The 27327-nt window shown below is 39.1% G+C and overlaps 1 protein-coding gene across 5 annotated transcripts in view; it reads right to left on the bottom strand.

Annotated features, from left to right (window-relative positions):
- The window catches only part of Drosha (drosha ribonuclease III), a 146456-nt gene that overhangs the window by 105966 nt on the left and 13163 nt on the right, over positions 1 to 27327 (bottom strand). For 4 of the 5 annotated variants that reach the window (XM_074077679.1, XM_074077682.1, XM_074077680.1 and 1 more), the window contains exons 6-12: positions 21917 to 22027; positions 21466 to 21697; positions 20103 to 20244; positions 17922 to 18076; positions 14705 to 14785; positions 6414 to 6500; positions 4140 to 4226 (exon numbers count right to left, since the gene is read on the bottom strand). In XM_074077679.1, the coding sequence (XP_073933780.1) occupies positions 4140 to 4226; positions 6414 to 6500; positions 14705 to 14785; positions 17922 to 18076; positions 20103 to 20244; positions 21466 to 21697; positions 21917 to 22027 (895 nt within the window). The remainder of the gene's footprint in view (positions 1 to 4139; positions 4227 to 6413; positions 6501 to 14704; positions 14786 to 17921; positions 18077 to 20102; positions 20245 to 21465; positions 21698 to 21916; positions 22028 to 27327) is intronic. The other variant, XM_074077684.1, reaches the window with a different exon arrangement.

The raw sequence follows: 27327 nt of genomic DNA, 5'->3' as shown, positions 1-27327 counted from the left end.
AACCAAAAAAGGAGCAACAATAGTCTTCAAAGGTAGGGATTTCTTTAGCCATTCAGAAAAATACAATTGAGACAGCACAGGTATTTATTTAGCTTCTAGTAAAACACAGAAGAGAGACTTGAGGCAAAAAAGTCAACACAGAGCAGCCAAGTTATTCTAGAGAGAAAAGGATAAACTATTATGCTTCTTTTATAGCCATGTTACAGTGAAATCATTCAAGTATTTTCAAGTATATTCAAGTAAAAGACTACAATAGTGCATAATTTAGTTGGGTCACTATGGGAAGTGTGGAAATGAATTGGAGGGGAGCATAGACCAGATAACCAGACCAAAGTCAAATGCACGAGTCCAAGAGTCAAATGAAAGATTGGAAAGGAGCAGAAATTCTTTAAACAAAGTTAGGAGATGTTACTCATCTACATAGTGACCATTCTGACATGAAAGAGAGAAGGAAGAAAGAACAGAGAACAGCTTCTGGATTTCCAGCTTAAGTGACCAGTTAGATCATAATGGCATTAATGTAAAAGTAGAAATTCATGAAGGTGTCACCTGAGTACCTCCAACTCAATATGCAGGGATGATGAGTTCAATTTCACAAAGGAAAGGACCATCACAAAAGTGCATTCCCACAGACAATGTGAAACACTAGAGCAGAACTACCCACCACAGCTGTACCAACAGGAATGAGAACATGCAAGAAAGGGAAAAAAACGTGGGTGGGAGTAAACTATGCAGTAAGAGAGTATACAGGAGAGAAAAGAAAAAGAGCTCCTGGAACTACACAAAAGGCAGGCAGAGGAGCAAAGTGCAACTTTTCCTCTTTCCTAACATATGCAAAAACCTCTGCTAGACAATTTATGCAAGTACAACCCTATCTCATTTCAACAAAACTCACTTATTAGAAGTTTTTCTTTGAACTCTTCTCTTTATATATTTCATTGGCTACATCCAATCAAATGGGGCTTCATCCAAACACCAGAGTCCTAATTCACACAAAATTGCAAAGGCAGTGTCTCCTAATCTATCCCCATTCCCTAAGACCCAAAGAGAACTTGTCATCTTACTACATGTTGGTCAACCAAAAAAACTGTTACTTCAAAGATCACCAAGACAGCTCCCAGCCAATGTTATAAAATAACATAAATGCCTACTATCACTTCTTTAAAATACATCACTAATGGCACTGGGAATTCCAAAGTTAATTTTACTTTGTGTGCCTGAGCACCTCACATCTATTGAATCATGTAGCCCTCACTCTATGGATAAGAAAACAAAAGCTTTTTTAAAATTATACTTCAAAAGCTTCTTTAAATTGTACAAGATAACACAGTTCACACTTGAGAAGACAGAATTTTAACTTAAGCAGTATGAATATAAAATTCAATGAGTATATCTCAAAAGGAAATGTAAATATACCATATTATATGGTAAGTACTGGAATCCCACAGGCCAGAAAGACACCAATCTCTGCCAGCAACTAAAAGAAATTATCATCTTTTATGTTGACAGAAATAGGTGTGTAATCCCAGCTACTAGGGAGGTGGAGGTAGGAGGATTGCAGTGCAAGACTGGCCTGGGCAAAAGCACACACCCTATTTGAAAAACAAACTAAAAACCAAAGAACCATAGGTGTGGCTCAAATCATAGCTCTCCTAGCAAGCACAAGGCCCCAAATTCAATCCCAGTACTAAAAAAGGTTTGAATACTTGATGGGAGGGAAATGACAAAACTGGTTTCTTGCACATCTGAGAATGGGATAAGATATTGTGTACCTACTGCTTATACTTTTGTAACTTCAGTTACATTGTCAAAGCTCTTAGTAACATCACATATTATAAGTAACAACAAACATACTACATAAAAGAATAAAATTCTCCCAGAATGCTGTATACTTTGCCCACATGACTTTCAATTCCCTTCAAAATCTTGAGAGAATGTCAGAACTAGATTTGTTCACAATTCTATTATTATTGTCATCTTTATGCCCTTCTTGCTGATCTGCTCTCTTGATAGGAAAATGATTCAGATCAGTAAAACAGTTAAAAATTATTTTTTCTTGGAGGCTATTTGAAATTCAAGAGGTCTTTGATGGGACTAGAAGTGTGGCTCTAGCAGTAGAGTGCCTGCTTTGTAAGCACAAAGCCCTGTACCACCAAAAAAAAAAAGAGGTCTCTGATGGCTCTAATTCCTATGAACTATACAATACTTAGCCTAAAACTCAATTTATTTTATCAACATATCTAGCCTAAATGATGGGGCTCCTCATTACAGAGTAAAATTCTCAAGTTAATTTTAAGAACTGCAGTATTTATATAAAATAAATGCTGATGTCAGGAACTTTTCCTCAGTCTTATCCTTTACAATAGTAAAAACTGTGATTTAGAGTTAACTACTCTTGGTGCCAAAGCTTGTGCTAGGAGACTTATTCTAACCAAAATTATTAATGAACTCAGAGAATCACTTGTCCAAGATCAAAAAGGAATTAGAAGGGGCTGAGTAAATGGTTTAAGTGGTACAATGCCTGCATAGCAAGTACAATGCCTGAGTTCAAACCCAGTACCACCAAATAAAAGAAGATTCAAGCCCAGCTGTCTTAATACCTTTCACACAACTGATAACATGACTACAACTAATACCTGTATCTTACAGATGAGAAAACCAAGGTTTACAAAGACTTAGATGTCAAATCATGAACAGCTAAGTAAGTGGAATTCACTGATAGACCCAGTTATCTATGAAACCACTCTGCTTTTCTTCTGTGATTAAAGTGACATTAAATATCAAAATGAAATCTATATAATTTCTAAGGAATTAAGAAAGAAGGGTGATAGATAATTTTAAGTATTTTCATGCTAACTAAATTATCTGTATTTGCAAGCACTCTGGAAGAAGGAAAAACATTAGATGGGGTATGGGGAACCTAGATGACTTCCACAGGTATTTAAAACTCTAAGACTGTGGAATTTAATGCAACAAATAACTTGAGGGTCTAACACACACACACACAGAGAGAGAGAGAGAGAGAGCACGAGAGAGCACTCAAAGAAATCACTGAAATCTAAAAACTTCCTAGTGCCTTTTTAACATGGTCCCTTTTCTATACTAGTGAATAGATGGTCCACCCTGGAGCAGATGTAATACAGACTATCAAATTATTTTATTTATGACAGTCATCTTCGAAAAGACAATCCTTCAGGATTAAATGTACTGTAGAATAAAGAAGAAAATTTCATATGAAAACAATTTGCTTTAAATTATTATCACTATCTGGAATCAAATCAACTTAATAAAGCAAAAAGAAATGATAGAAAGAGCCAAGGTAAGGGCAAGAGTTGAGTCTTAGTCTTCAATTTAAAAAAAATTCATGTTTTAAGTGAATAATATTAAAATTATTTTCTAGTTGCAAGTATCAGTTCATATAACCAAAACACTGTAACTGTAATTCAATATGATCTATACCAGAGTCCAACCCGGGTAAAAGCACACTGCAATGCTTTCTCCAGCACTGATGCCAGTCAATTCATGTCCAACTGGAAAGGAGGGCAATTCCCAAGACTGCCAGCTTTGAGAGGGAAAGATTTTGAGTCACTGATGCAGAACTTCCATTTGAACTAATTATCAACAAAGTAACCTTAATGTCCACATATGTCAGACTAAGAATCTTAAAGAGGATATATGCCTAGAAATCAAAAGCAGAAAACCACATGAAGTTAACTCAGGCTCCAGATGTCCTGAAAAAGCTCTATTTCTCTTTCCTGAAATTGCTCATGGACTACATATAATAGCTTCTCCTTAAAACTTTCTAACTTTCTTTTGAAGGACAATCAACCCAAAATAGTATTAACACATTATTCCACAGTTTATCCTCCTTTTTCAATCTTTCACACCTCTCAAAATGTTATTCTGGCACATGTTTACTTACACCACTTAATGTGGATCAAACCTGTGACTCATTAGCACAGATGTCACACCCCCACCCACACACAGACTTCCTGAAACTCATGCAGCAGGAAACAAAATAAATGTTTCTTAGGGATGGATGAGAGAAATTCTATTTTGACTTTTGGAAGGAAAGAATGAAGGGAAGGAAGGACGGAGGTGCAAAGAAAGGGAAAGGGAGCCAATCCATACACACTTACATTGGTCAGGGGGGCATGTGCAAACATAGAAAATCCTTCAAAGATATATTCATGATCATCATATTCTATAACAGTTGGCCTGTCAGTCTAAAAGTAAACAGAAACATAAAGCATGATTTAAATAAATCACAACATTTGCATGTGCAGAAATCCATTAGGATACAAAGAATCCAACATCAGAAACAAGTGACTTTATAGGCTCAATTTTCCAAATTTTCAATGGAATCTTTGACTTGGTGGAATTCTCTGGCTTCAGATATTAAGCATAACATTTATGTACTGAGACAATCAATGATGCCCTAAGAAAAAAATGGGCTATATATAGCTTCATTTTCTAAGAATTAGTTTTATTTAATCCCACACACTACCAGTTCTAGTCTTACTGAACTGTATTTTTAAACTAACAGGAATAAAATAGTAACAATTGATTCAAGCACAGCGTGAAAAAAAAGTTAGCATCAATAAGGTGAAGACTAAAGACTGCCTGGGAAGGCTCTAAGGTGTCAGGGCACCAAGCAGCTTAATCCCTCATAACAACATTCCCAACCTCTCCAAGAAGAAACCTACCCATACAGTGTCAAAGATCTTAATTACCTGAAAACTGAATCTGTAATTAGATGGCACAAACGTCAATCTAACCATGAGAGTCTCTTCCTTATGTATTCCTTTCATATTGCTAAATATGAAAGAAGTTATCAAGATTGGAAATCTAAAAAATGCATTCTTATATAGGTATTAAATGTCATTCTTTAAAAAGTTATATATAAGTACTTGGGAAGAATTAAAGAATATACAAGTACACACTATTTATTTTGGCAATATTACTGTTACTTTTTATTTGCCTAAGCTGACAAACTGGTCTAAATTAAATATAATGGAAAGAACTTCTGATGAGATAATGATTAATAATGGAACATTTCTTCAGAAAACATTTTGGCAGTTTCTCAAAATATTAAACACAAATCTAGCTACCACATGATCCAGCAGTTTCAGTACTATGTATATAGCCAAAATAAATCAAAACATACACACAAATACTTGTACACAAATGTTCACCTCAGCATTATTTTTAATACCAAAAAGTAGAGACCACCCAGATGTCCATTAACTGAATGAATGGATAAATAAAATATGGCACATCAACAATATGTATACAATATAATAAACTATTACTTGGCCATAAAAGGAAATAAAATGGAAGGCCAGAGGTATAGCTTTGTGGTACATTACTTACGTAGTATGCACAAGGCTCTGGATTCAATACCCAGCAGCACAAAAAAACAAAAGAAGGAATGAAGTACTAATGGATGCTACAACATATAGAAGTGTTGGAAAAAATTATGTTAAGTGAAAGAAGACACAAAAGACCACATAATGTATTATCCCTAGGAAATATTTAAAATAGACAACTCCATAGACACAGAAAGTGCACCCCTACCTAAGTCTGGGGGAAGAAGGGATTGACAAATGGGCACAAGGTTTCTTTTGGGATAAAGAAAAAGTTTTACAGTTAGATTATGGTAATGGTTTCACAAGTCTGTAAATAGACTAAAAAAATCATGAATTACACATTTTAAATGGGCAAACTTTATGATATGAGTTATATGAGCTATAACTCAATGAACTTGTTATAAAATATATAATTATGTACAATTTTGAAACTGAAATCTCTTGATGATACATGTAACTAGAATTAATAAACTTCATACTATGAGAGGCAATATTACAAAGTAGTGTACATATGGATATGGATACTGACGCTGAATCCTTGGCTTCAAATGACCACCCTGCCTGAATTATCTTGAGCAAGTGGCTTAACCTCATCTGTAAAACATGGATTAATGAATGCCCCATGTGAATATTGGAGACAATACATATTTAATAGATAGGTTGTGAGAGTCAAGTTAATACATGTCAACCACTTAGAACCACCAGATCCTAGGACATGCTCATAGCTAACTATGAATTTGGCTACTGTGTGGTACCAACAATACAAATGAAAAACAATACAGGAGACTAGAAGGGAGCTGAAATTAACATCATTATAATAAAGGACAATTTTATCAACTTTTTTTTTTTTCTGTGCTGGGCATCAAACCCAGGACCTCATGGATGCTAAATAAGCACTCTACCACTGAGCTATACCCACAGCCCCCAAAATAAATATTTCTAAAAGAAAGAACATTTAAGAACTGAATCAGTAACTTAGTGTATTCACATTGTAATCTACTTCCATCCTAAATTGTATGCAAGTTGATTTTATTAGGAACTTACTAAAAAGTTCGTTGGAGGGGAGACTGTAATCCTATAGTGGAAAAGTCTGCCAGCATTGTTGGTCATAGGACGACAGGGCTTGATGGCCTGAAGGGAAAAAATGAAAACAAGTTTACAAGCAGAAAATAATTTTCTCTTAAAAAAATAGGCTGTATTTTCAGACTTACACCTGATAAAAGATTGGTAGGAAAGAACAGTATTCACTTTACTATTAAGTAAATGAATAAAATGAGCTGGCCAGTTAACAGCTTTCAACCTTTTCCACACGCACTGGTGAAGTGAGTATCACAGTGACCTGTGATTCAATGTCCAGTATGACCATAAACATCTGTGGGTTTGAAGGCCCCCAAAATATGTGAGCTCAGTGAACCCTCATCCATGGGGACACCTGGGGAACAAGGGCTGGACTCTCAGCACACAGAGGGGGATCTGCCATTAGCAAAGATTTGGTGCTATTCCACCCAGATGGGATCATGTCAGTGTCCAGGAAGGTGTGGAAGATCTTGTGGGTATTGGTGATGATCCAATTTGGCATGCCTGCCGGTAGACGTTGTTCTACCCACATGGCAAACAGATGAACTCGGTGTCCTCCCATGGGTGATCCTCTACAAAGATCTACAAAGGCTCCGAGAGCAGTACAGAGCAGGAGGACTGCTGTTGCAGAGAAAACTTGGCTGAATAGTCGCGTGTTGAGTGTTTTCCAAGGCAGTATGAACCCATTATCCAAGGCAGTAAGGACCTGCAGAGCTGATTAACTTAGAGGCTGAGCCAGCAGAGCTAGGAAATCTTTGGCCAATGGTAGGGATCCCTTCAAAAACAACTGGAATCCAACGTGGCCTCATCAGGGCTTTCCCAGTGGTACTTCTGTCTCATGGGGATGATGGTTCCATAGAGCCATTGGAGCAGGCCTAAATGCATTAGAAACTCTCTTCCTTTCTCAACTGTACAAGCAGTCATTTTTGGTCTTTTATGGGAGAGGCTCATGCTGAGGTTCACTACTCATTAGCCACAAACAGCCATTGCAACGGAGGACAGAAATAGTGTATGTCTGCCTGCTGGTTGTGCCCCATCTAGATGGATCTTATCCAGGATAAGCTTAACAGGGCTTGCAGTCATGGGTCTTACCACCTTTGGAGATGGCTGCCAGCTGCTGTATTTCTTGGCCCATGAACTGGAGACATTCTATTAGGTACAAACATACATCTATGCAGTACCCTTCACACCGGATACCTGCATCAGGTTTTTGAACAGGCCCTGAATGTGCATCCATAACAACGATTATGTATTGTCTAGAGTAAGCTGTTCTTTATCCGAGCCAGCTGTGAAGTGGCAGTTAATGCCTTAACCATGTGCCAGGTGGTGGCTGGCAATGGCTGTACTTAATATCATTCCAAAGCTCACAGGCCTCCTGGTCAGTCAAGCTGACTGAGGTGAGTGTAGGAGACATGGGCATGCTTCTCAGGGCCTCCTGCCAATAGCCCCCAGCAAACACTACAGGATGTGCCACGGAAGTGAGAGCCACAGGAGTGGCTGTCTCAGGAGGAGTACAGAAAGGGATGGGAAAGGCAACAGTGAGTTTTTGATTCCGTGGACCTTGCTAGTGGCATTGGTCCCAGCATCTACAGGGAGATACTCTTCTCGTTCCCCCCACTGGCAGCAGACAAGAACAATCTGCAGTGCCCTGCAGATGAGCTTTCTCTTGGCCCTCCTGGCATTATGATGCCGAGACACTTCAGGGTGAGAAGTTCCTCTGGCACAGTATGGGCTTGAGACACACCACTAGGCAATCAGCTCCTCAAACCAGGGGCCCTCCTACTCCAACCTGCTATCCAGACTGTCCTTCTCTTGGGAGCCCACCCCTTCACTGGGGGGCCCAGAGTGATTTTTAAAAAAATTTTGTCAGGTTCTATTAGTGATAATTTCCACAACAGAGGCATAAAATGTGTGCAGAAGGCAGTAACAGGCCAAAAGGCAGAGAAACCACCAAAAACCTACTGTGGAATATGCTACAGAGCTTCACCCCATTTCTTGATCAGAGCCAGTCACATTTTACTCTCCTGATTCTCCCATAGAAATGGGATCCTTGACTCCATCCATCATGTTCAGCACTCTCTGTGGTCCTAGTTAACCAGCTTCACCAGGATTGACTCTCCCCCTGCAGTTCCATTAACATCAAAGATTTATCTTTGGCACTGGCTGATGCTCAGTTAGTTTATTTTGGCAGCGCTCTTACAAAAGGGATAACAGAAGCAGGTCAAACACATTCAGAACAGATGATCGACTGACCAGGAGAGTCTCTACTTGAGACCATGCTCAGCATTTGGGGGATCCTTCCCCTTTCTTATACCTATATTCACTTAAGATAAGTGTTTCTTTATAAAAGGATTTTAAGTTATTCTTTAAACTGATGGTTCTAAGGTTTATGAAAGCTGCAAGAGAGTCCTGTCTTCTGGAAACAATCCAGGCCAGGTTGTGTCCAGGCTGCTGACACAGCGTTGCATCCAATGCTGCAAGATGCCCAAGTGAACCTTATGGCTATCACTAACCTTAAAGTAATGACACTACTCTTAAGAGGGACTCAGACAACATTAACTTAAGGATCTTTCTAGATGTAAAATCCTATGACTATCTTCCTTTCCCTTGTTAGAACAGTATAAGAATTGACTTTTAAACTTACAAATACATTTTTAAAAAGCAGAGAAGTTAGTATCAGAAATCGTAGCAGCAAAAAGAATAAATATGCAAGGCAAAAATAGATGGGGTCAGAAATGAAGAAAGCATGAGAGGTGGCAGAATGAAATCTGCATGGAGCTTGACATGGAAAAGAACAACAGAAATGGATCAAAAAAAAATCATCAGTGGAATCATGGGGTATGTTTCGATAGGGATGTACCACCCAACACCCAGCACCCCTCAAGGAAGGACTCACCACCCTGCTGTGGAGAGTGTGAATATAGAGCCTCTGGCTTTCAATTCTTTCAGGATCTCTCTCCAGTGCTGAGCCCTGTCCAGCAACATCAGGCCTGCCCCCAGATCAAATACTGAGCTTGGTAGAGATCTGAAGATTCAACCATATCAGCCCAACTCTACTGAGTACTCCTCATTCCACAGATTACTTCCTAGTTGACCAGAACTTGGTCAGGTCCCACTCACAATCCTACTTCTTCCTTTCATGGGGTTCATTATCTCTAACAGACATCCTACTCTCCAAATAGCACCTTAGCATAGGCAGCAGTTAGTACCAGGAGTGATCCCAGAAAGCAAGACCAAATATGGTACTTTGGAGTTGAATCACTTACCATTCAACTAGCAAAGAGGACCCTATCCCTGGCAGTAGGTGCAGCACAAATAGCCCCTAGCACCAGAAGGCAAACCAATTAAAACTTTCAGACACCATTAACTGGGAGGCTGTACCCATGAAAGCTGGTACACAGTACCAGGTATTTAGGACTGTAAGAAAAATGGTAGCTATAAGAATAAGGGTCATTAGCCTTTAGAAATGGACGGCAATTATGATTAGGTACCTTATTCTCTACCCTGGTCCTCAATCCTTAATCTGCCTGGAAGTTACGTGGAGGGTTTGCTAAATCTCAGTCTGCAGGATACCCACTCCAGCATGAGAATCTGCATTTCTAACAAGCCGATACTAGTTAGAAGACTTCACTTAGATAACCACAGCTCTACAGAAATGTAACATTAGAGGAGGAGAAAAGGCAACTGGAAGCAGATATGAAAGTATCAAAGGGCTCCTTAGAGGCACAAAAAGAATCTCTTATCATCTGCAGTGAGAGATCAGAGAAAACCAGGACCAAGCCCAGGACTTACCTGTGAAAGCAGCCACACTTCAAGGACAACTGACAGCAAACCAAGGTATTTCTGCTATGTTTCCTTGGGGTCAATGCCCTGGAAACCTGGGATAGCAACATTCAGATTTTAACTCTTCAGACTCCTCTAAACCTTCTGACTCTGCAGAGAAGGTACATCCCTCCCTGTTAAAAAACAATCACTCGCCTGTGCCAGAAGAAAATCAAAGATCTTATAAAACAACACTGACCCCCAACATACATACACAAACTACTCAACAAATCTGCCTACTAGACGATGTATCTGTATACCTATAATCAGAATTATTTCACAGCACAACCCAGCTGGAAGGGTGCTAGGAAGAGCTAGCTTATCTCCCAAAGGAGCTACAAGAAATAGCCAGTAGGTGTCAGATGAGCCTGCAGAGGACCAGGTACTAAGAATGCTTCAGGCTAGGGAAGAGTTTATTGACTTGGGAGAACTCAGGATTCAAAGACACCAGGAGAGTCCCTCCTTAGGATGATTCTAAAAAGCAGTGGCCCACCTGGATGATACTGAAATTCCAGAAGGCCCTATGGCAGATAGAGGAGAAAAGAAGCAGGCCTGTTGGAAAGGATACAGTATCTACAACTGGAAAATATACTAGATTAATTCCCAGAGCACACACCAAAAGAAACGTGCTGCAGAGTGGCACTACATCACTAAAATCACTGGGCCCTCCTCTGCAGGCCAGGCTGACCACAGGATGAGTAGGTACATATCAACAGGGATAACAGACTTCTGAAACAAGAGAAGCCAGGCGACAGGACTGAACTGCTAAACACCATGTCACATAATTACCATTATGACTAATAGGCCAAAGTGGCAGCCAAGGGGCTCTGTACCATAGTCCACAAAACATGGTGTCCTTGGACACAAAATAAAAGAATCATCAATAAGAGTAAAACTAGGAGAAGAAATTAAGAATGGATGGATAACCAAGAGGATGAGGACAGGTCACTCCACAACACTCACATTATCCTTTGCCCAGTTGCAGATCTGATCAAGTTTTACGGACTGAAATCTATTGGCTAAAAAGGTGGCCTGATTCTAGAAGCATATGGTAATACTGTAACAAGCAAAAATAGTGATGACAACCCTATTGCTCCTCAAAGGGCCTATGGCCATTTACACAAGGAACTGCACATGAGGGAAAGAGGACACTCAGTTCAAGGAGTATTGGACACAGTACCACAGTTAGAGTGAAGAATATGAGACCAAGGTAAGAAGTGGATTACAGCAGGTCTGGCTTAATGTGAATCTAATGAACCCACATATCTATCACTGGTCATTTCCCTGGCCTTTGAATGTACCACTGGAAGTAGTATAAATCAGCAGATACCACCACTCCACTTTGGGTTCTAATCTGGAGTAAGAACAATCAAAATAGAAAAAGCAAGCAGAAGCCACTGGAATTACCACCACTATTCTCCCCATCCAAGTATCAAAAACAATACAGCAATGGCAGTTAGTGCTATTCTTCAGGATCTGAAGAACACAGTGCTGGCAGCTGTCACCATATCTCAATCTAATTCATCAGTGTGGCCCTTGAAGGATCCTAGAAGATAAAGGTAGACTACCACAAGCAATAGCTCTGATTGTGCCAGGTGTTACAGCTTAGTGAGAGCAGATTAATATGACCTCAGCTACAAGAGTCATGGCAACTGATTTGGTGAATGTGTTCTATCCCAGTCAGAAATGGGTATCAGAATGTCTCATACACAACATGTAGTGTTTTGTCCCAGGGCTGTGCTAACTCTCCCTATCATAATATCCAAAGAGCTCCGGACTGTCTAGACATATTGCACAATATCACACTGCTCCATTATCTCTGTGACTTCATGTTCATCAGGCTATAGGCCTTGATAAAAACACATGCACTAGAGAGGATAAAATAGAAACCAATACAAAAATTCAGGGGTCTACTCACCCACACAAATTTTAGGAGTTCAGTGGCCAAGAGAATGCCAAGATATCCCTTCCAAAGTAAGAGATAAATCATTCTATCTTCCATCTCCCACAGTGAAGAAGGAATCACAACACCCAGGGTCTCCTTGGGCTCAGGAGGCAGCAGAACCTATACTTAAAAAGCTCACTCCAGTCCATTTACAGAGCGATGCAAAAGGTTGCCAGCATCGAGTGGGAGCCAAGTGAGAAAGGCCTCAGTGATTCCAGACTGGAGAATAAGCACTCCTGCTACTGCCACCACACAATTCACCAGATCCCACAGTGTTGGTGAGAAAAGAAATATGTGGAAGACCTCACTGGGAGAATCACAGTGATGATCTCTATTGTTCTGGCATAAGGCCATGTCATTTATAGTAAATAATTAGGTCTTTGAAAAAAAAAAAAACTCCTGGTAGATATGGAAGACCTGCATCAGATATGGAAGGTGTGACCTCAGGATACCAGATAAACATGTGGCCAGACCAGTCTGTGTCATTCCCACCAAGAATTAAGCAGAGTGGCACAAGCAACAATCCAGCATAAGATGAAGGTGGCACATTCAGAGTCAAACATACAACAGGAAGAAGGCACAAACAGGCTGCCTGGACAGATGGTCCAGATCCCCATGGCTCCACCATTCATGTGCCAACCCTCTTTCTTCATCTGATGACTAAGGATAGAGCAATGAAGGTGAAGGGAAAAGCCCAGGCTTGGTTTGTAAACAGGTCATTTGACAAGTAGATGCAAACCAAAAATGGACTGCACTATAGCCTTGCTTTGGGATGGCTTCAAACAACAGCAATGAGGGAAAATCTCCCCAATGGACAGAGTCTGAAGAAGTTTACCTGGTCAGCACTTTGTGTGGAAAGAGAAATGGCCTGAAGTTAGAACACAGATGAACATATACAGAACCAGGTGGCCATTCCATCTGGTCAGAGGCTCAAAGCAAAGAACTGGAAGATCAGGAATGAGAAGGTCTTGGGGTGAAGACTTACTTGTAAGTGGACTAATGGGAGGAAGCATAGTGACTTCTAAATCAGTATGGGTGTCCATCAGACAGCAGCCAGCATGGAACAGACTCTAGAGCATCAAGTAGGAAGGCCAGGGCAGTTGTTGTCAGCCAGCCTCTGTCCTCAGCCAAAGGACAGGATAGGCACATGAATGAAAGGGCTACAGTATCAGAGATGGAGGCTTCACATCAGCACAACGAGCATTTACAAGTCTAAGTTAACCAAGCTAAGTGCCACTGCCAAACATCCAAGTGGCCAACCACAATGACCACATCTGAGCCTCGAAAATGACACCACTCCTTGAGAAGACCAACCTGCCACTTGCTAGCAAGTTGACTACCCAGGAGCTTGTTACCCGACTATGGGGAAAAGTAGTCAGCATGTGCTTGTAGCTGTCACCATCTCAGTGGGGTTCCTTCAGGATCAGCCTCAGCTGCAGAGCACCCTCTCCTAAGGTCATGCCCCTCCCAGGAAAGGAAGCTCTGGGGACCAAGAGAGATGGGAATATGAAGGCCAATCCAGTCACGCCCAAGAACATCCTGACAAACCAGGCTTGATGAGGCCTTCATCACAGCTAGATTGCTCCTTCTGCTCAATCCTGCGTCTTCTCTCCTTTTTGGCCCCTAAATCAAAATCTCAGAGTTCCCAACTGAGGCACATATAAGATGACCATAGATGCCATCTTAACTCACAACTCCTGGCTTCATTTGCCAACTTTGAAAGACAAATGAGGTAAAAGTGAGGCCAAGTATTTCAAATTATCAGACACTGTCTCGTAATCTTTACTTCAATTACTGTTATGCCTCAAACAAATTTTAAGCAGAAATTAGTATTTAAATATTCTATGTTTAAATACAATGCACTAGATAATAAGGTGATAATCCTAGGACTAATAAAAAAGCTTACAAAATTGAAAGATATGGTGGAAAAAATGAAGACAAACAAAAGGGAGTATAGACGACTCTGCAATGTATAAGTGCTCCATTCATTCAGTCAAGCTTAGAGTACCCCTGAGAAACCAGGGGCTTGGGGTACAGAGTCACTGGGTTACTTAGTTTGGCAGAGAAGAGATTAACAAAGACAGTGCCTTTGTGAAGGGGAAGCACCAGCAGGCAGCAAAGGTGGGCATGCACCCCAAAGAAAAAGAACATGAGCCTCAGAGAACTTGAATGAGACCGCTTCTCCATTTATGATGAGCATGAAAAGAATACTGCTGTGTACTGTTTTAGAATATTTAAAATAAAATACACATTAAAAACACCTCATGTAATTTAAATAATGAGCCTTTCTAACCTTTGAAATGTTTTCTTGATTACATTCCACACTCTACCCTGAAAATACAAATACATTTCTTCTGCAATTATCAGTGACAGAGACTATAATAGGGAATATGAAGAGGCTATTTTGATGGCATTATTGAGAAAAGAACAGCAACATCTGTCTACTGCTAGCTGCTCAGCTCTTACAAACATCATAACCCAAACCAGTTACCTCTTCTCCAGGATAAATGCTATGTCGAATTCCTGTGCGTCTCGCTTTTGCACTGCATTTGCAGAGTGGTCCGTCATTCATCTGTCAGAAACAGAATGCAATTTGTTTTTATTGGGGAGAAAATCCACACCATGCACAATGATGCCTCAGAAACTGTGGGGTTTAATGTCATGAGTACTGAGGCTCTGAAAAGGCTGTCATGGTTAGAAGATTAAATGGATGTTCCAAAACCAATAAAGCTACAAACTGTCTATACTGTCTGATAAAGGGAAACTGTATGACAACACTGGACTCCCAAGTTATTTGTGCAGTCAAGCAGGAAATATCAATGTCAGCACACTATGTGCCCCCATCTTCTCCTACCTCTCTTCAGGACATTTTTTCCTTTTTGTTATTTCAGGAAAAATGACTCCTTCAAAAAAAAGACAAAAAACACACTTTATATCTGGGAGGTAAGCACAGAATGCTTTGAAGGTGACCTACAGATTAAATGTTTTAAAGAGAAAAAACTTAAGGTACCCGTGAAACGAAGAAAAAAATGCTTATTAGACCCTTTCAACACTAAAAATTTTCAACACATGTCAGGTTATAATATATCTTCTTTCATCTAAACTCATTTTACTGGCTTGAACCCCACCTATATGACTCAACTGGTGAACAATCTTCAATGTCTCTTGGACAAAGCTATAAGTGCTAAGCACAGGGGATAAGTAGCACAACGTTCATGAACTCACAATTACTCCAGACAGAACAAATGATATGCCTACGTACTTTAAAAGAAAAAGAAAATCCATCTAAGTGGATGCACCACAGGAGCTGCTTTGGTTGATCAGAGAAGTCTTCATAAAAAAGAGAAGAGCTGGACAACAGAGGAAAAGGTGACAATTCCACATAAAGCACCAGTTGGCATGCAAAAAAAGAGAAGGCAGGAAGCCCATGTATGCTCTCAGGACATGAGACCCAAATAAATGGGAAGGATCATTTTTGTAAGTGAGAAGCCTAAAACATAACTGAAATAAAAATCTAGAGAGGCTTAAAAATGAATTTCATGCCGGGTACCGGTGGCTCACACCTGTAATCCTAGCTACACAGGAGGCAGAGATCAGGAGGATCACAGTTCAAAACCAGTCCAAGCAAATAGTTCAAGAGACTCTATCTTGAAAAATCCCATCACAAAAAAAGGGTTGGTGGAGTGGCTCGAGGTGTAGGCCCTGAGTTCAAACCCCAGCACAGCAAAAAAAAAAAAAAAAAAAAAAAATTCAGAATTTTATCTAGCATAAATGTACTGAATAGTTAAGAGACTTTTTTTCTTGTCATTCTTTAAACAATAAAGTATAACAGCTACTTACACAGCATTTATATTGTATTAGGTATTATAAGCAATCTAAAGATAATTTAAAGTTTCCCAGAAGGTATGTGTATGCTGTATGCAAATACTAAATTCCATATTATGTAAAAGATTCTAACATCCATGGATTTTAGTATCTATGGGGGCCCTGGAACAAATCCCACTTGGATACCAAGGGATGACTGTGTATCTATACATACTTCTTTAAAGTTCTAGACAATGGCAATTCATGTGCCCAATTAAAATAAATGAAAGTTTCTCAAAAGGGCTTTGAAAACAGCAAAGTGAAAAGCTTTGTCTTCCTTTCACCTTTGGGAACTCTAAAGCTCCAAGTGGTATAGCAGGGAAACAACATTACTGTCTGAAAAACTGTCAAGATATTATCTGAAGTAACAGCTGGCACGTAAGAGGCATAGTAAGTTTTCATCAAAAGTCACAACACATTCTTAATGCTGGTCATAACTCGTTATGATAAAAATGTGGAAATTACTTAGTGCTCATTGATTTCCAGGGGATCAGACAGACATCTTACATTCTTGCCTTTTACTGCAGTCTGGGCTCCTACCTGGATCGGCCCTTTACAAACCTCAACTATCCAGGGGACACAAAACAAATAAAAGAAACAGAACAGTGAGCCAATACAGAAGCCCTAGCAAATCTCTAAATCCACAGAATAGGAGTCCACAGAAATCAAGGTGGTTGCTTCTCAACAGCCTGGAGAAATACCACATACAGGGAAGGGATTCATTTAGGGGAAACGAAAATGTTCCAAAATTAGATCAGAACATAGGAGTATAAACTTGTGAGTAAATTGTACCATGTACATTACAGCTCAACAAAGCTGTTTAAACAGAAAACCACATATATTAAAGTAAGTTTTAAAATGCACTAGCAATTCTGTAAACATTTCTGCTCAATTCCAAGGCACCAAAATACATTTTCGCCAGTCATTCTAATGATATTAATCTATCCAAAATTCTTTTCAATAGCTGTCATCTAAGAAGAACCAGAAGAACATTCTAATTAATACAGAATGGTATGAATTTATTAACAAAATTAAAAATTTATCTTATAAAACATGTAGGTATATGTTTTATTATGCTTAATAATTTCACATTCATAAAAATAGTATTTTGGTATGTACTCTATATTTGTAGAAACAAATTTTTTTATAAAGACACCCTTTTTAAAACTAGGCATGGTGTTTCACACCTGTAATCCCAGCATTCCAAAGGCTGAGGCTGGAGGATTATGAGTTCAAGGCCAGCATGGGCTATGAAGGAGGGGAGGGGAGGGGAAGGGAGGAGAGAGGAGGGGAAGGGAGGAGAAGTGAGAACAGAAAAAGAAAAAGAAAATTTTTAAGATTTATTAAAATGAATTATAATTGAAAATAAAAATGATTCAACTGTTACATTGTTGAAAGAGAAAGAGAACTTACAAGGACTGTGACCAATTGACAGTCCTTGTAAATGAAAATGAAAATTTTATAGGACTTTTTTTTTTGCTATTTTGCAGTAAGATCCCTTCCAGGTGAATTGCTTCTAAAGAGACCCACAAGTTCTCTCTCCTCCTCCTGCCATTCATCTCCTTCCTTCTACTGCAAGCTTAATGAGGTAGCACCATTATCCTGCTCCCCAGTACAGAATTTACAAATGTCATCAACTATGATTCAAGGAACAGGTGCTCTGGTGCTTATGCTTTGGAGCTAAACTCTCAAGTTGAAAAGAAATGAGTTCTGAAAAATGACATACAACCCTGAGAGTAAAATTCCATTTCAATACTAGCCAACATGTATCTTCTGAGCCTGGAGCTATAGATGTGATGCGTGAGTTTGCAACATTCATAGCAAGAACATAAAAACACTCGCACCTGGCCTGGGTCGTTGTACCAAAGTTCATCATGAAGTCGGTCAGGGTGGGCCTTTTTGCGTTTAATTTCTGCGATGACATCAAAAACTTCCGAGTCTGAGCTACTAGAACAGGTGCTGTCCTCATCAGACTCACATTCAGATTCACTGGAGCTCTCTAATAAAGGGTGAGGAAAACAAAGATGAAGTCAAAGAAACTCACAAATTTGTGTGAGGCTTCAAATGACCTAAACCTCTAAATGTAAGGACAGTTATTTATTTTTCCAGAAAACATTTGAGGGGCTGCTTTACAACAAACTGCTAAGCGATGCCATGAAAAAAATACAGCCCATAATGCTAAGTGATAATCTAATTAAGTAAACAACGAAAATACAGATTTTTACAAAGAAAATAAGACCTAATGCCAGACACAATTACTTAAAAAAAAATGTCAATTCAGAAAAGTGTTAGTCTCCTACGATCCAGAAAGGTCAGCGACAATTTTATGGAAGGGCATGTGTGACTCAGCTACTAAGATTGGGAGGAGAGGAGGATGACTAGTAAGGGAGGCAAGAAATGAAGAGGAGCCCTATAGGCAAGGCATGGAGGTAAGAGCAGGGTGGACTCTGGCTAGAGCAGTAGCCCCACAGAGCAATACTGGGAGGAGGGATTGGGAGCACTGCAAATGCCAAACAAGAGGCTGTGAATGCAACATTGAAGATTTCACACTTTTCTCTCAATAATATCAATACAAGACTTTAGTCCTTGAACATGACTGCATTAAAACAGATGAAATCATGCTAAGTGAAATAGTCACAAAAAGACTACTATTGCATGCTTCCACTTACATGAGGTACTTGAAGTAGTCAAATTCAGGGACAGAAAGTGGGGGTGGTTGTCAGGATCTGAGGGAGAAATTTTCCGGGGAGGTACTTCTGGCTTAATGGGTACAGAGTTTCAGTTTTATAAGATGAAGAGTGTTCTGGAAATTGGTTGCTAACAATGTGAATGTACTTAATACTATTTAACTGCACAGTTAAAGTGTTTAAAATGAAATTTTACATTGGTGTGTTTTATAATTTTCAAAAAAGACCTAGAAGTTAGAAATAACCCTACAAGGAATTAATGTAGCACCAAGTAGCATAATAAGTCCAGTTATCATAGAGTTTTGTTTATGTGTACTACAAGAGGCAGACAGATACTGCTGTCATTTCCATTTTACACTGGGAAAACTGAGACACAGGGAGATTAAATATCTTGCCCAGTCTTTTACCAAAGTCATTTAATAAGTACGTGGAACAGAAATTCCAAGTCAGGCTCTCTGGCTTCCAAGTCATTGTTTCACTTTCAACATGAGACATAATGAAGGTGGGCAGGTGAGAGGCAGAGAGAACAGGTCACAGCATATCAAATGTCTCATCTGTGCATGGCATTCTGTGAGGCATTAAGGACATGAAGTGGCATAAAGTATCTTCCGCCTTAAAGATCTCACCATCTACGCAGAACCTCAGAACACAAACTTGAAAAATTAGACCAAAATATGAAAAAGTTATAAGAACTGTCAATGTAAGAAAAAGAAACCTTCAAATAGGGATGGGTTGCAGTTGTTGTTTCTTCATCAAACTAGGAGCACCAGGCAACAGAAAGGGCCAAGGAGGGGCTGCCCACAATCTTCAGAAGCTTAGAGCGCAGGCTCCTGCTTTCAGTGGCACGCTGAATTACGTTCCCTTCTGATTCTAAGACTGGCCAACTCTGAAAGGGATACACTTTCTACCAAGCTTTGTAAATAAGATCTCTTACATAGTCTGTTGAATGGAACTTTAGGAAATAAGATTAAAAAGAATATTCTGCCGACACCAGTGGCGCACGCTTGTAATGCTAGCTACTCAGGAGACAGAGATCAGGAGGATCGTAGTTCAAACCCCGCTTGGGCAAATAGTTCACAAGACCCTATCTCGAAAACACCGATCATAAAAAAGAGCTGGTGGGGTGGCTCAAGGTGTAGGCCCTGAGTTCAAGCCCCAGTACCGCAAAAAAAAAAAAAAGAACATTCCACTACCATGATTTTTACTGACTGTAATAAAGGGAAAAAAAAAATGAAGAATAAGATTTCAACTGGGGACTGTGAAAGATACTTCCCAATAGGCAAGGAATAAGCAATAAAAAAAAAGCACAGAGTCTTAGTCTGTGGCTCTTCCACTCACCTAAATCTTCATCTAGCTTCGTCTTTGGAGGTTCCCATGGAGGCCTAGCGGCCTTGGCCTTTTCTTGCCTGCTCCCCAACTCTTCCTCAAATTTGTCATACAAGTCACGGAGCCTACTTGTTCCAACTACAGTAGAATCTCCCTTTTCAAATAAAGAATCAATATAAGGAACTGTATTAATAATGAACCATACCAAAGACAGATAAGACCTCAAAAGTAAACAAAGAATTTTAAGTGGCAGGATGGCATTTTTTTAGTCCCCCAACTTAACAAACATAGAAAGATAAAATGCCCAGTGCTGGCAATGACCATCTGAGTCAAACTCACTCACACTTGTATGGCTGACAGTCCTCAGGTAATGTACTCTGCCAACATTTACAAACACTAGAACTATTCTGGGCCCTTTTATCATGACCCTCAGAACAAAAAGTTATCACCTATAAATCCTCCCCTCCCACCCACCCACTCCAACCACTGGGATTCTACAACACATCCTAGAGGAAGGTCTCTGCTTCTGTCCACTTCCTCTAGAACAAAAATCGCTTTAAATCCCCAGACTCTTTAACTTAGTAATGCCAAAATGTAAAAACTACACACTTCAAATGTAAACATAAAATGAAGGTAAATCATAGTATGTGCCACCCAGAAAAAGAGATAACTACTTTTCCTCAGGCCTCTCCTCACTGGTGAGACTAGTGACACCATGACAGATCTGACAATCTTACCACCTTCTCTGTGCCACACAACAAAACTCAAAGGCAGCTGTCAGGCTGTGGAACCTATCAGCCTCCCTTCTAATATGCATATAACAATGTAAGAAAAAAAATTGCTTCACTCATTTAAACTTTCTGAACTCTAGAGGCTTCATCTTTGTTGTTTTAAGAACAATAATACCAGCCAGGCGTAGTAGCTCACACCTGCAAACTTCATATGATTGATGATATTATGGCCAAGGATATACTTAAAAACAAACTTGTACTGGAGGAGTGGTTCAAGTGGTAGAGCACCTGCTTTGCAAGTGTGAAGTCCTGAGTTCAGTAGGACTCAGGACAATTGAACTACTGCAGAATAGATGTTTATTTAACATACTGCACTCTTGGTCTTTGGTTTATTAAAAAAAAAAAATCTCTAGTTTGTAGTAGAGATTCTCAACTGGAAGTGATTTCTCCCCAGAGGACACATGGCAATATTTGGAAACATTTTTGGTTGTCACTATGGGAGATAGGGTGCTACAGGTATCTAAAAGGTAGGGCCCACAGACACTACTCAGTATTCTACAACAAAGAAATATTTGGCACAAAACACCAATAGTGCTGAGGAGGAGAAGCCCTGGTCTACAGCTTCCCTCCTATTTCAGACCTACCACCTGATCCATAGGATCGCTGGAGTAGTAGTTTTCTGAATGGGTACATCGAATCCACACAGGTTTAAGGAGCTCTTCTTCCTCCTCCTCGTTTTTGTCAGGCAGTGTCTCTTCTGGCTCTTTTTCCTTGATTGAGGTATAGTTCTTCTCTTTGCCAGAGTTCTGACTGTCACTCCATCTGTCTTTTTCTTCCTCCCAGCGAGCTCTTTTCTTCTCCCTGCTTGGGGAGCAACTTCAAAAGAGAATAAAGAAAGTCAGTTATTAAAAATGCTTGTCCAATGTATAAACTATCTAGAGCATTTTTCACCTAAATACAAATGCCATGTCATCCACCATATTTACTTCCACTAAACCAGTGATTCCCAAGCTGCAGTCTAGTAGCATCAGAATCACCTGAAATATACTTGCTTAAAAATACAAATTCTCAGGCCCCTACCTCAGGTCTACTTACTGATTCACAATCTCCGGGGGTGGAGCCCAAGAATCTGTATTTTTAATAATCTCCCCAGGTAACTCTGGTGTGCATCCAGCAGGTTCAGGAACAATCGGTAAACCATAACTCCTAGAATAGAAAGATATTTGGGGAATATTTGGAAATCTCAGCAATGAAAATACTGGTTTTGAATCTTTCTCATCTTGCCTTGCTAGAAATCAAAAGAAGATTTCACAAAACATGGTCTCCTCTTGGCTATAAATTTAACCTGACAACTATAATCTAACAGTGAAATTGTTCTAACCATCTCTTTGGAACCTCAGACCTGGTATCACTACTTATTGAACCTAAACTTTAGCTAACTCTATCCCTAAAATTCTACAACTAGCTGTTTTAGGAAAAACAACTCTGTCTCCTTGAATTCCTGGGGCTTAAAACATGCAAAGGCTAATTCTTTTACTTGAAGGATAAAAACTGTATAGGGTAGATTTTAATTTAAACCCAAGAAATTTAGATAGAAGCTACAGTCCTTGAAAAGGAGCTCGAGAGAGTAACTGCTTTGTTAAACCAATAGGTAGTCTCCATAGCTCCACTAACAAAGTTATTACCACTAACTTCTAATTTTACAACAGAGTATATGTGTGTATGTATGGGGTGCGGGGTAACATGTGAGAAAGATCCTGCATATTATTTATATAACTTATAAACAACACACGTGTTCTGATGTGCATCATTAGTTTTTGTTACCAGAAAAAGTTATTGTCAAGGTAAAATGTGAGTTTGCTATAGAAAACAATAAAGAATAAAACTAAACAAAATAATCCATAATACTACTCAGAGATGACAATGTTTCATATACAAATAAATATACACATCTTTAACAACAAAAAAGAACTCTAGAGTCTGCCTTTCATGGTCAACAGTAAATCAGAAATACCTGATTTACCATGCTAGCATGAACACACTTGTGTTCTTTGCACATTTGCCAGATGACTTCTCAAAGTGTGTGTACCAGGTTAGACAACCATCAAAACCATATATTCAAGTTTCCCATTTCCACCATCCTATCAATATGGTTCTTCTGAATCTTTGCCATTCTGATGAAAAAGTAATTTAATTTGCAATTTTGTATCAGCACTGAAATTTTGTATCACTTCACTACTTTTGTGTCATGCTATAAATTAGAATTGTAGGTTTTTTTGATTCATCAGAAGTTTTTAATTAAGATATAGCTCTTTTAGCTGAGCATGGAGGCTCATGCCTTTAATCTCAGCTACTTGGGAAGAGGAGATCAGTCAGGATCATGGTTTGAGACCAGCGTAGGCAAAAAGTTAGCGAGAACATTATCTCAACAAACAAGTCAGGCCAGGTGGTGAACATCTGTAATAAGAGCTACAAAGGAGACATAAGTAGGACAATCACGGTCCAAGGCTGGCCCATGCAAAAAGCACAAGACCTTATCTGAAAATAACTAAAGTAAATAGGACTGGGAGTGTGGGTTAAGAGGCACAGTGTCTGCCTAACAAAAATCAGAGAACTGCCTGGGGATGGGGGAGGAATATAATTCTTATAATTCTTTTGCCATATTGTAACCTTTCCACTTTTTTGTTTTCCTTTTAATACTGTTTGTTTATGACTACATAAAACTTTCATAAAGTCAAATCAAGAGACCTTTTGTATTTATGCTTCCTACCTTAGTGTTTTGCTTGGAAATCTTTTCCCATCTGAACGCTAAATAAATATTTTATATTTTGTTAGTTACTTATACACTAAATCTTTTTAGTCTATCTCTCCAAAACGAAAGGCAGAAATCTACTTTCAGTTTTTCCTCCAACTGTCCTCTCAATTGCCAGTATCTTCTCTGACTCAAAAAATCAACTTTAGTATTATTTCTTAGATATAACCTTACATGATTTATTAGCTGTAAGGTATAGATATACCTGGATGTTACTCAATAGTTATTTCATTGATCTATTCATACTACATCAAAATTTTTAAATTACTATGTATTTCCTAAACATCTAATATTACTAGAATAAGTGTCCCTGCTTTATTGTTTTTCTTCATTGTCCTAGCTTCCATTTCAAAGAAAAATTAGAGTTATTATAAAGTTCTAAAACTAGTTACAATAAAATTAGAGATTATTGTAAAGAAATCTGGTATTTTTACATCATGGTTTGCCCTCTACTCATTTCTATCACCTCCTCTGTCCTCAGCTACATTTTATAGTTTTCTTCCTATTGCTCCTAAGTATTTTCTAAGTTTTCTAAGTTTATTACAAGATATTTGATTTTAATTAAATTTGGTGGTGAATCCACTTTGATTTTCCTATTACATTTTATAGCTAGGTATTTCTGGTATTGAGGAAGGCTATTAAAATACTGCTGAGGCCCAAAACTAATGAACCAATAAAGAAATGGGCAGGTGAACTAAACAGAACTTTCTCAAAAGAAGAAATTCAAATGGCCAGAAAACACATGAAAAAATGCTCACCATCTCTAGCAATAAAGGAAATGCAAATTAAAACCACACTAAGATTCCACCTCACCCCTGTTAGAATAGCCATCATCAGCAACACCACCAACAACAGGTGTTGGCGAGGATGCGGGGAAAAAGGAACCCTCTTACACTGTTGGTGGGAAAGTAGACTAGTACAACCACTCTGGAAAAAAATTTGGAGGCTACTTAAAAAGCTGGACATCGATCTACCATTTGATCCAGCAATACCACTCTTGGGGATATACCCAAAAGACTGTTACTCCAGAGGCACCTGCACATCCATGTTTATTGCGGCACTATTCACAATAGCCAAGTTATGGAAACAGCCAAGATGCCCCAGCACTGACGAATGGATTAAGAAAATGTGGTATCTATACACAATGGAATTTTATGCAGCCATGAAGAAGAACGAAATGTTATCATTCGCTGGTAAATGGATGGAATTGGAGAACATCATTCTGAGTGAGGTTAGCCTGGCTCAAAAGACCAAAAATCGTATGTTCTCCCTCATATGTGGACATTAGATCAAGGGCAAACACAACAAGGGGATTGGACTATGAGCACATGATAAAAGAGAGAGCACACAAAGGAGGGGTGAGGATAGGTAAGACACCTAAAAAACTAGCTAGCTTTTGTTGCCCTTAATGCAGAGAAACTAAAGCAGATACCTTAAAGCAACTGAGGCCAATAGGAAAAGGAGACCAGGAACTAGAGAAAAGGTTAGATTAAAAAGAATTAACCTAGAAGGTAACACCCACGCACAGGAAATCAATGTGAGTCAATGCCCTGTATAGCTATCCTTATCTCAACCAGCAAAACCCCTTGTTCCTTCCAATTATTGCTTATACTCTCTCTACAACAAAATTAGAGATAAGGGCAAAATAGTTTCTGCTGGGTATTGAGGGGGGGAGCGGGAGGGGGTGGAGTGGGTGGTAAGGGAGGGGGTGGGGGCAGGGGGGAGAAATAAACCAAGCCTTGTATGCACATATGAATAATAAAAGAAAAATGAAAAAAAAAAAAAAAAAAGAAAATACTGCTGAGGCACTGGGCATGGTGACTCAGTGCTGTAATTCTAGCTATCAATTTGGATATACAGGTATCAAAACACCCAAAATGCATCCTCACTCATATCTTTAAGCAGGTATCCTGCATGACAGATGGTCAGGGTTATCTATTGTGAACATCAATCTTTTTTTTTTGTACTTTGAGAGGGACATTTCAAAACAGGAATGAAATATCTTTTCTTAGGTATCACAGGCACTCCAAAATCCAAAATGCAAATCGTTTCTACTTAATGGATATGCTCTATTGCAAACTGTGACACCTTTTCCTCCTTTACAAAGTGTACATTTATAATTTTTATTTTCTCATCTACTCCATTACTTAGAACTCACAGAATACAACTCTGCCTTCTCTGTAAGCTCCCAGGCATTGGAAAAAAAACTGCTAAACCAAGATTTCCATCATTCATACATTAAAAATCATCAACGTCAAAACAGGTCCTCAACTGAGTGCAGGTGGTTACACCTATAATTCTAGCTACTTGGGAAGCTGAGATCGGGAGATTGTGATTTCAGGCCAGCCCAGACAGTTTGTGGGACCCCCTCTTCAAAGTAACGTGAGCTAAATAGACTAGAGGTGTGGCTCAAGGAAGTAGAGCACCCACTTTGCAAGCACAAAAACCTGGTATCAAACCCAGTCCCAACAAAAAACAAATAACAACAACAATAACAACAAATCCTCAATGATGTCCATCAACATGATAGGCTTTCTCCTGTCTTCTCTCCTCCTCCTCTTCTCACTCTTCCTGCTCAATCGCACCTAATACAGGTATTCAGAACCTCCAGTTACAATCTCTGCTGAACTTTACACCTAAATATCCAATTAACTAATGCACAATTTCACTTGGTGATCTCACAGATTCTCATAATCCTCAGGCCCCGAATGAAAACTATCCCTATCTCTTTCTTAGTGTCCCCATCCACAGTAAGGAATACCAGATTTCAGGTGATCACACCACCTTCTTTCCTGGCCCCTAACACATCTGATCAGTTATAGAGCCCAACTGACTACCACACAAAGATCCCAATCACATCTACTTTTCTACATCACCACCATCACTGAGTGGTCTAGACCATAATCATTTCTCATATAGAATACTACAGAAGCCATCAAAACTGATTTCCCTACTTCTAGGCTTGACCCTAGAGCATTTCTCCACACTGTAACCTTTCCACATGCTCTTCTCTCTTCCCCTACTGACCCCTTTCCATAATGCATTCTTGTAGGCATCAGTAAAATGTCAATTCCTCTAGAATTACCATACAAAGGCTTTTTTATTGCTGACTTCCCAGAGGAACATGTAACAGTCCTATCAAAAACTCTTTCCTTTCTCCTATAAAGTAGAAATGACTCAAACCAGTATAATGCTTGGTATGCACAAAGACACACATGTTTTTAACTTGCTATTAGGTAACAATAATAGACACCTTGTCTTCATTCTGATTTGTATGAGAAAGTCTCTGAGTTTCAACATTCAGTTGAGCTCTTTTGCAATAGTATCAATCATGTTCATCATGAGATAGTGTTCTTCATAATTTAAAGAACTCTTATGCTCCTAATTTACTGAAGCTTTTACTCATAAATGAATGCTGGTTTATTTTAGATGTCTAATAGGCATATACTGACACAATTCTACAGGTTTTAGTAACAAAGAATTATTGATTTTTCTAATACTAATCTATCCACTCATGTAGCCTTGGAATAAACTCTTGGTTATTATACCACGCTACTGAAAATAGCATGCTAGTATTCTAACTAGTATTTTATATCCATACTCATAAGAAACATTTTCTTGTGGTTTTCTTTCCCTTGGTTAGTTTGTGCCATCTTGGTCTTCCCTTATATAGCTATGAGCTGACCCTTCCTTC

The sequence above is a fragment of the Castor canadensis genome, chromosome 6 (assembly GCF_047511655.1).
Source record: "Castor canadensis chromosome 6, mCasCan1.hap1v2, whole genome shotgun sequence".
Lineage (NCBI taxonomy): Eukaryota > Metazoa > Chordata > Mammalia > Rodentia > Castoridae > Castor > Castor canadensis.
The sequence above is the reverse complement of the archived record's forward strand: the minus strand, read 5'-3'. Positions and strand labels throughout refer to the sequence as shown.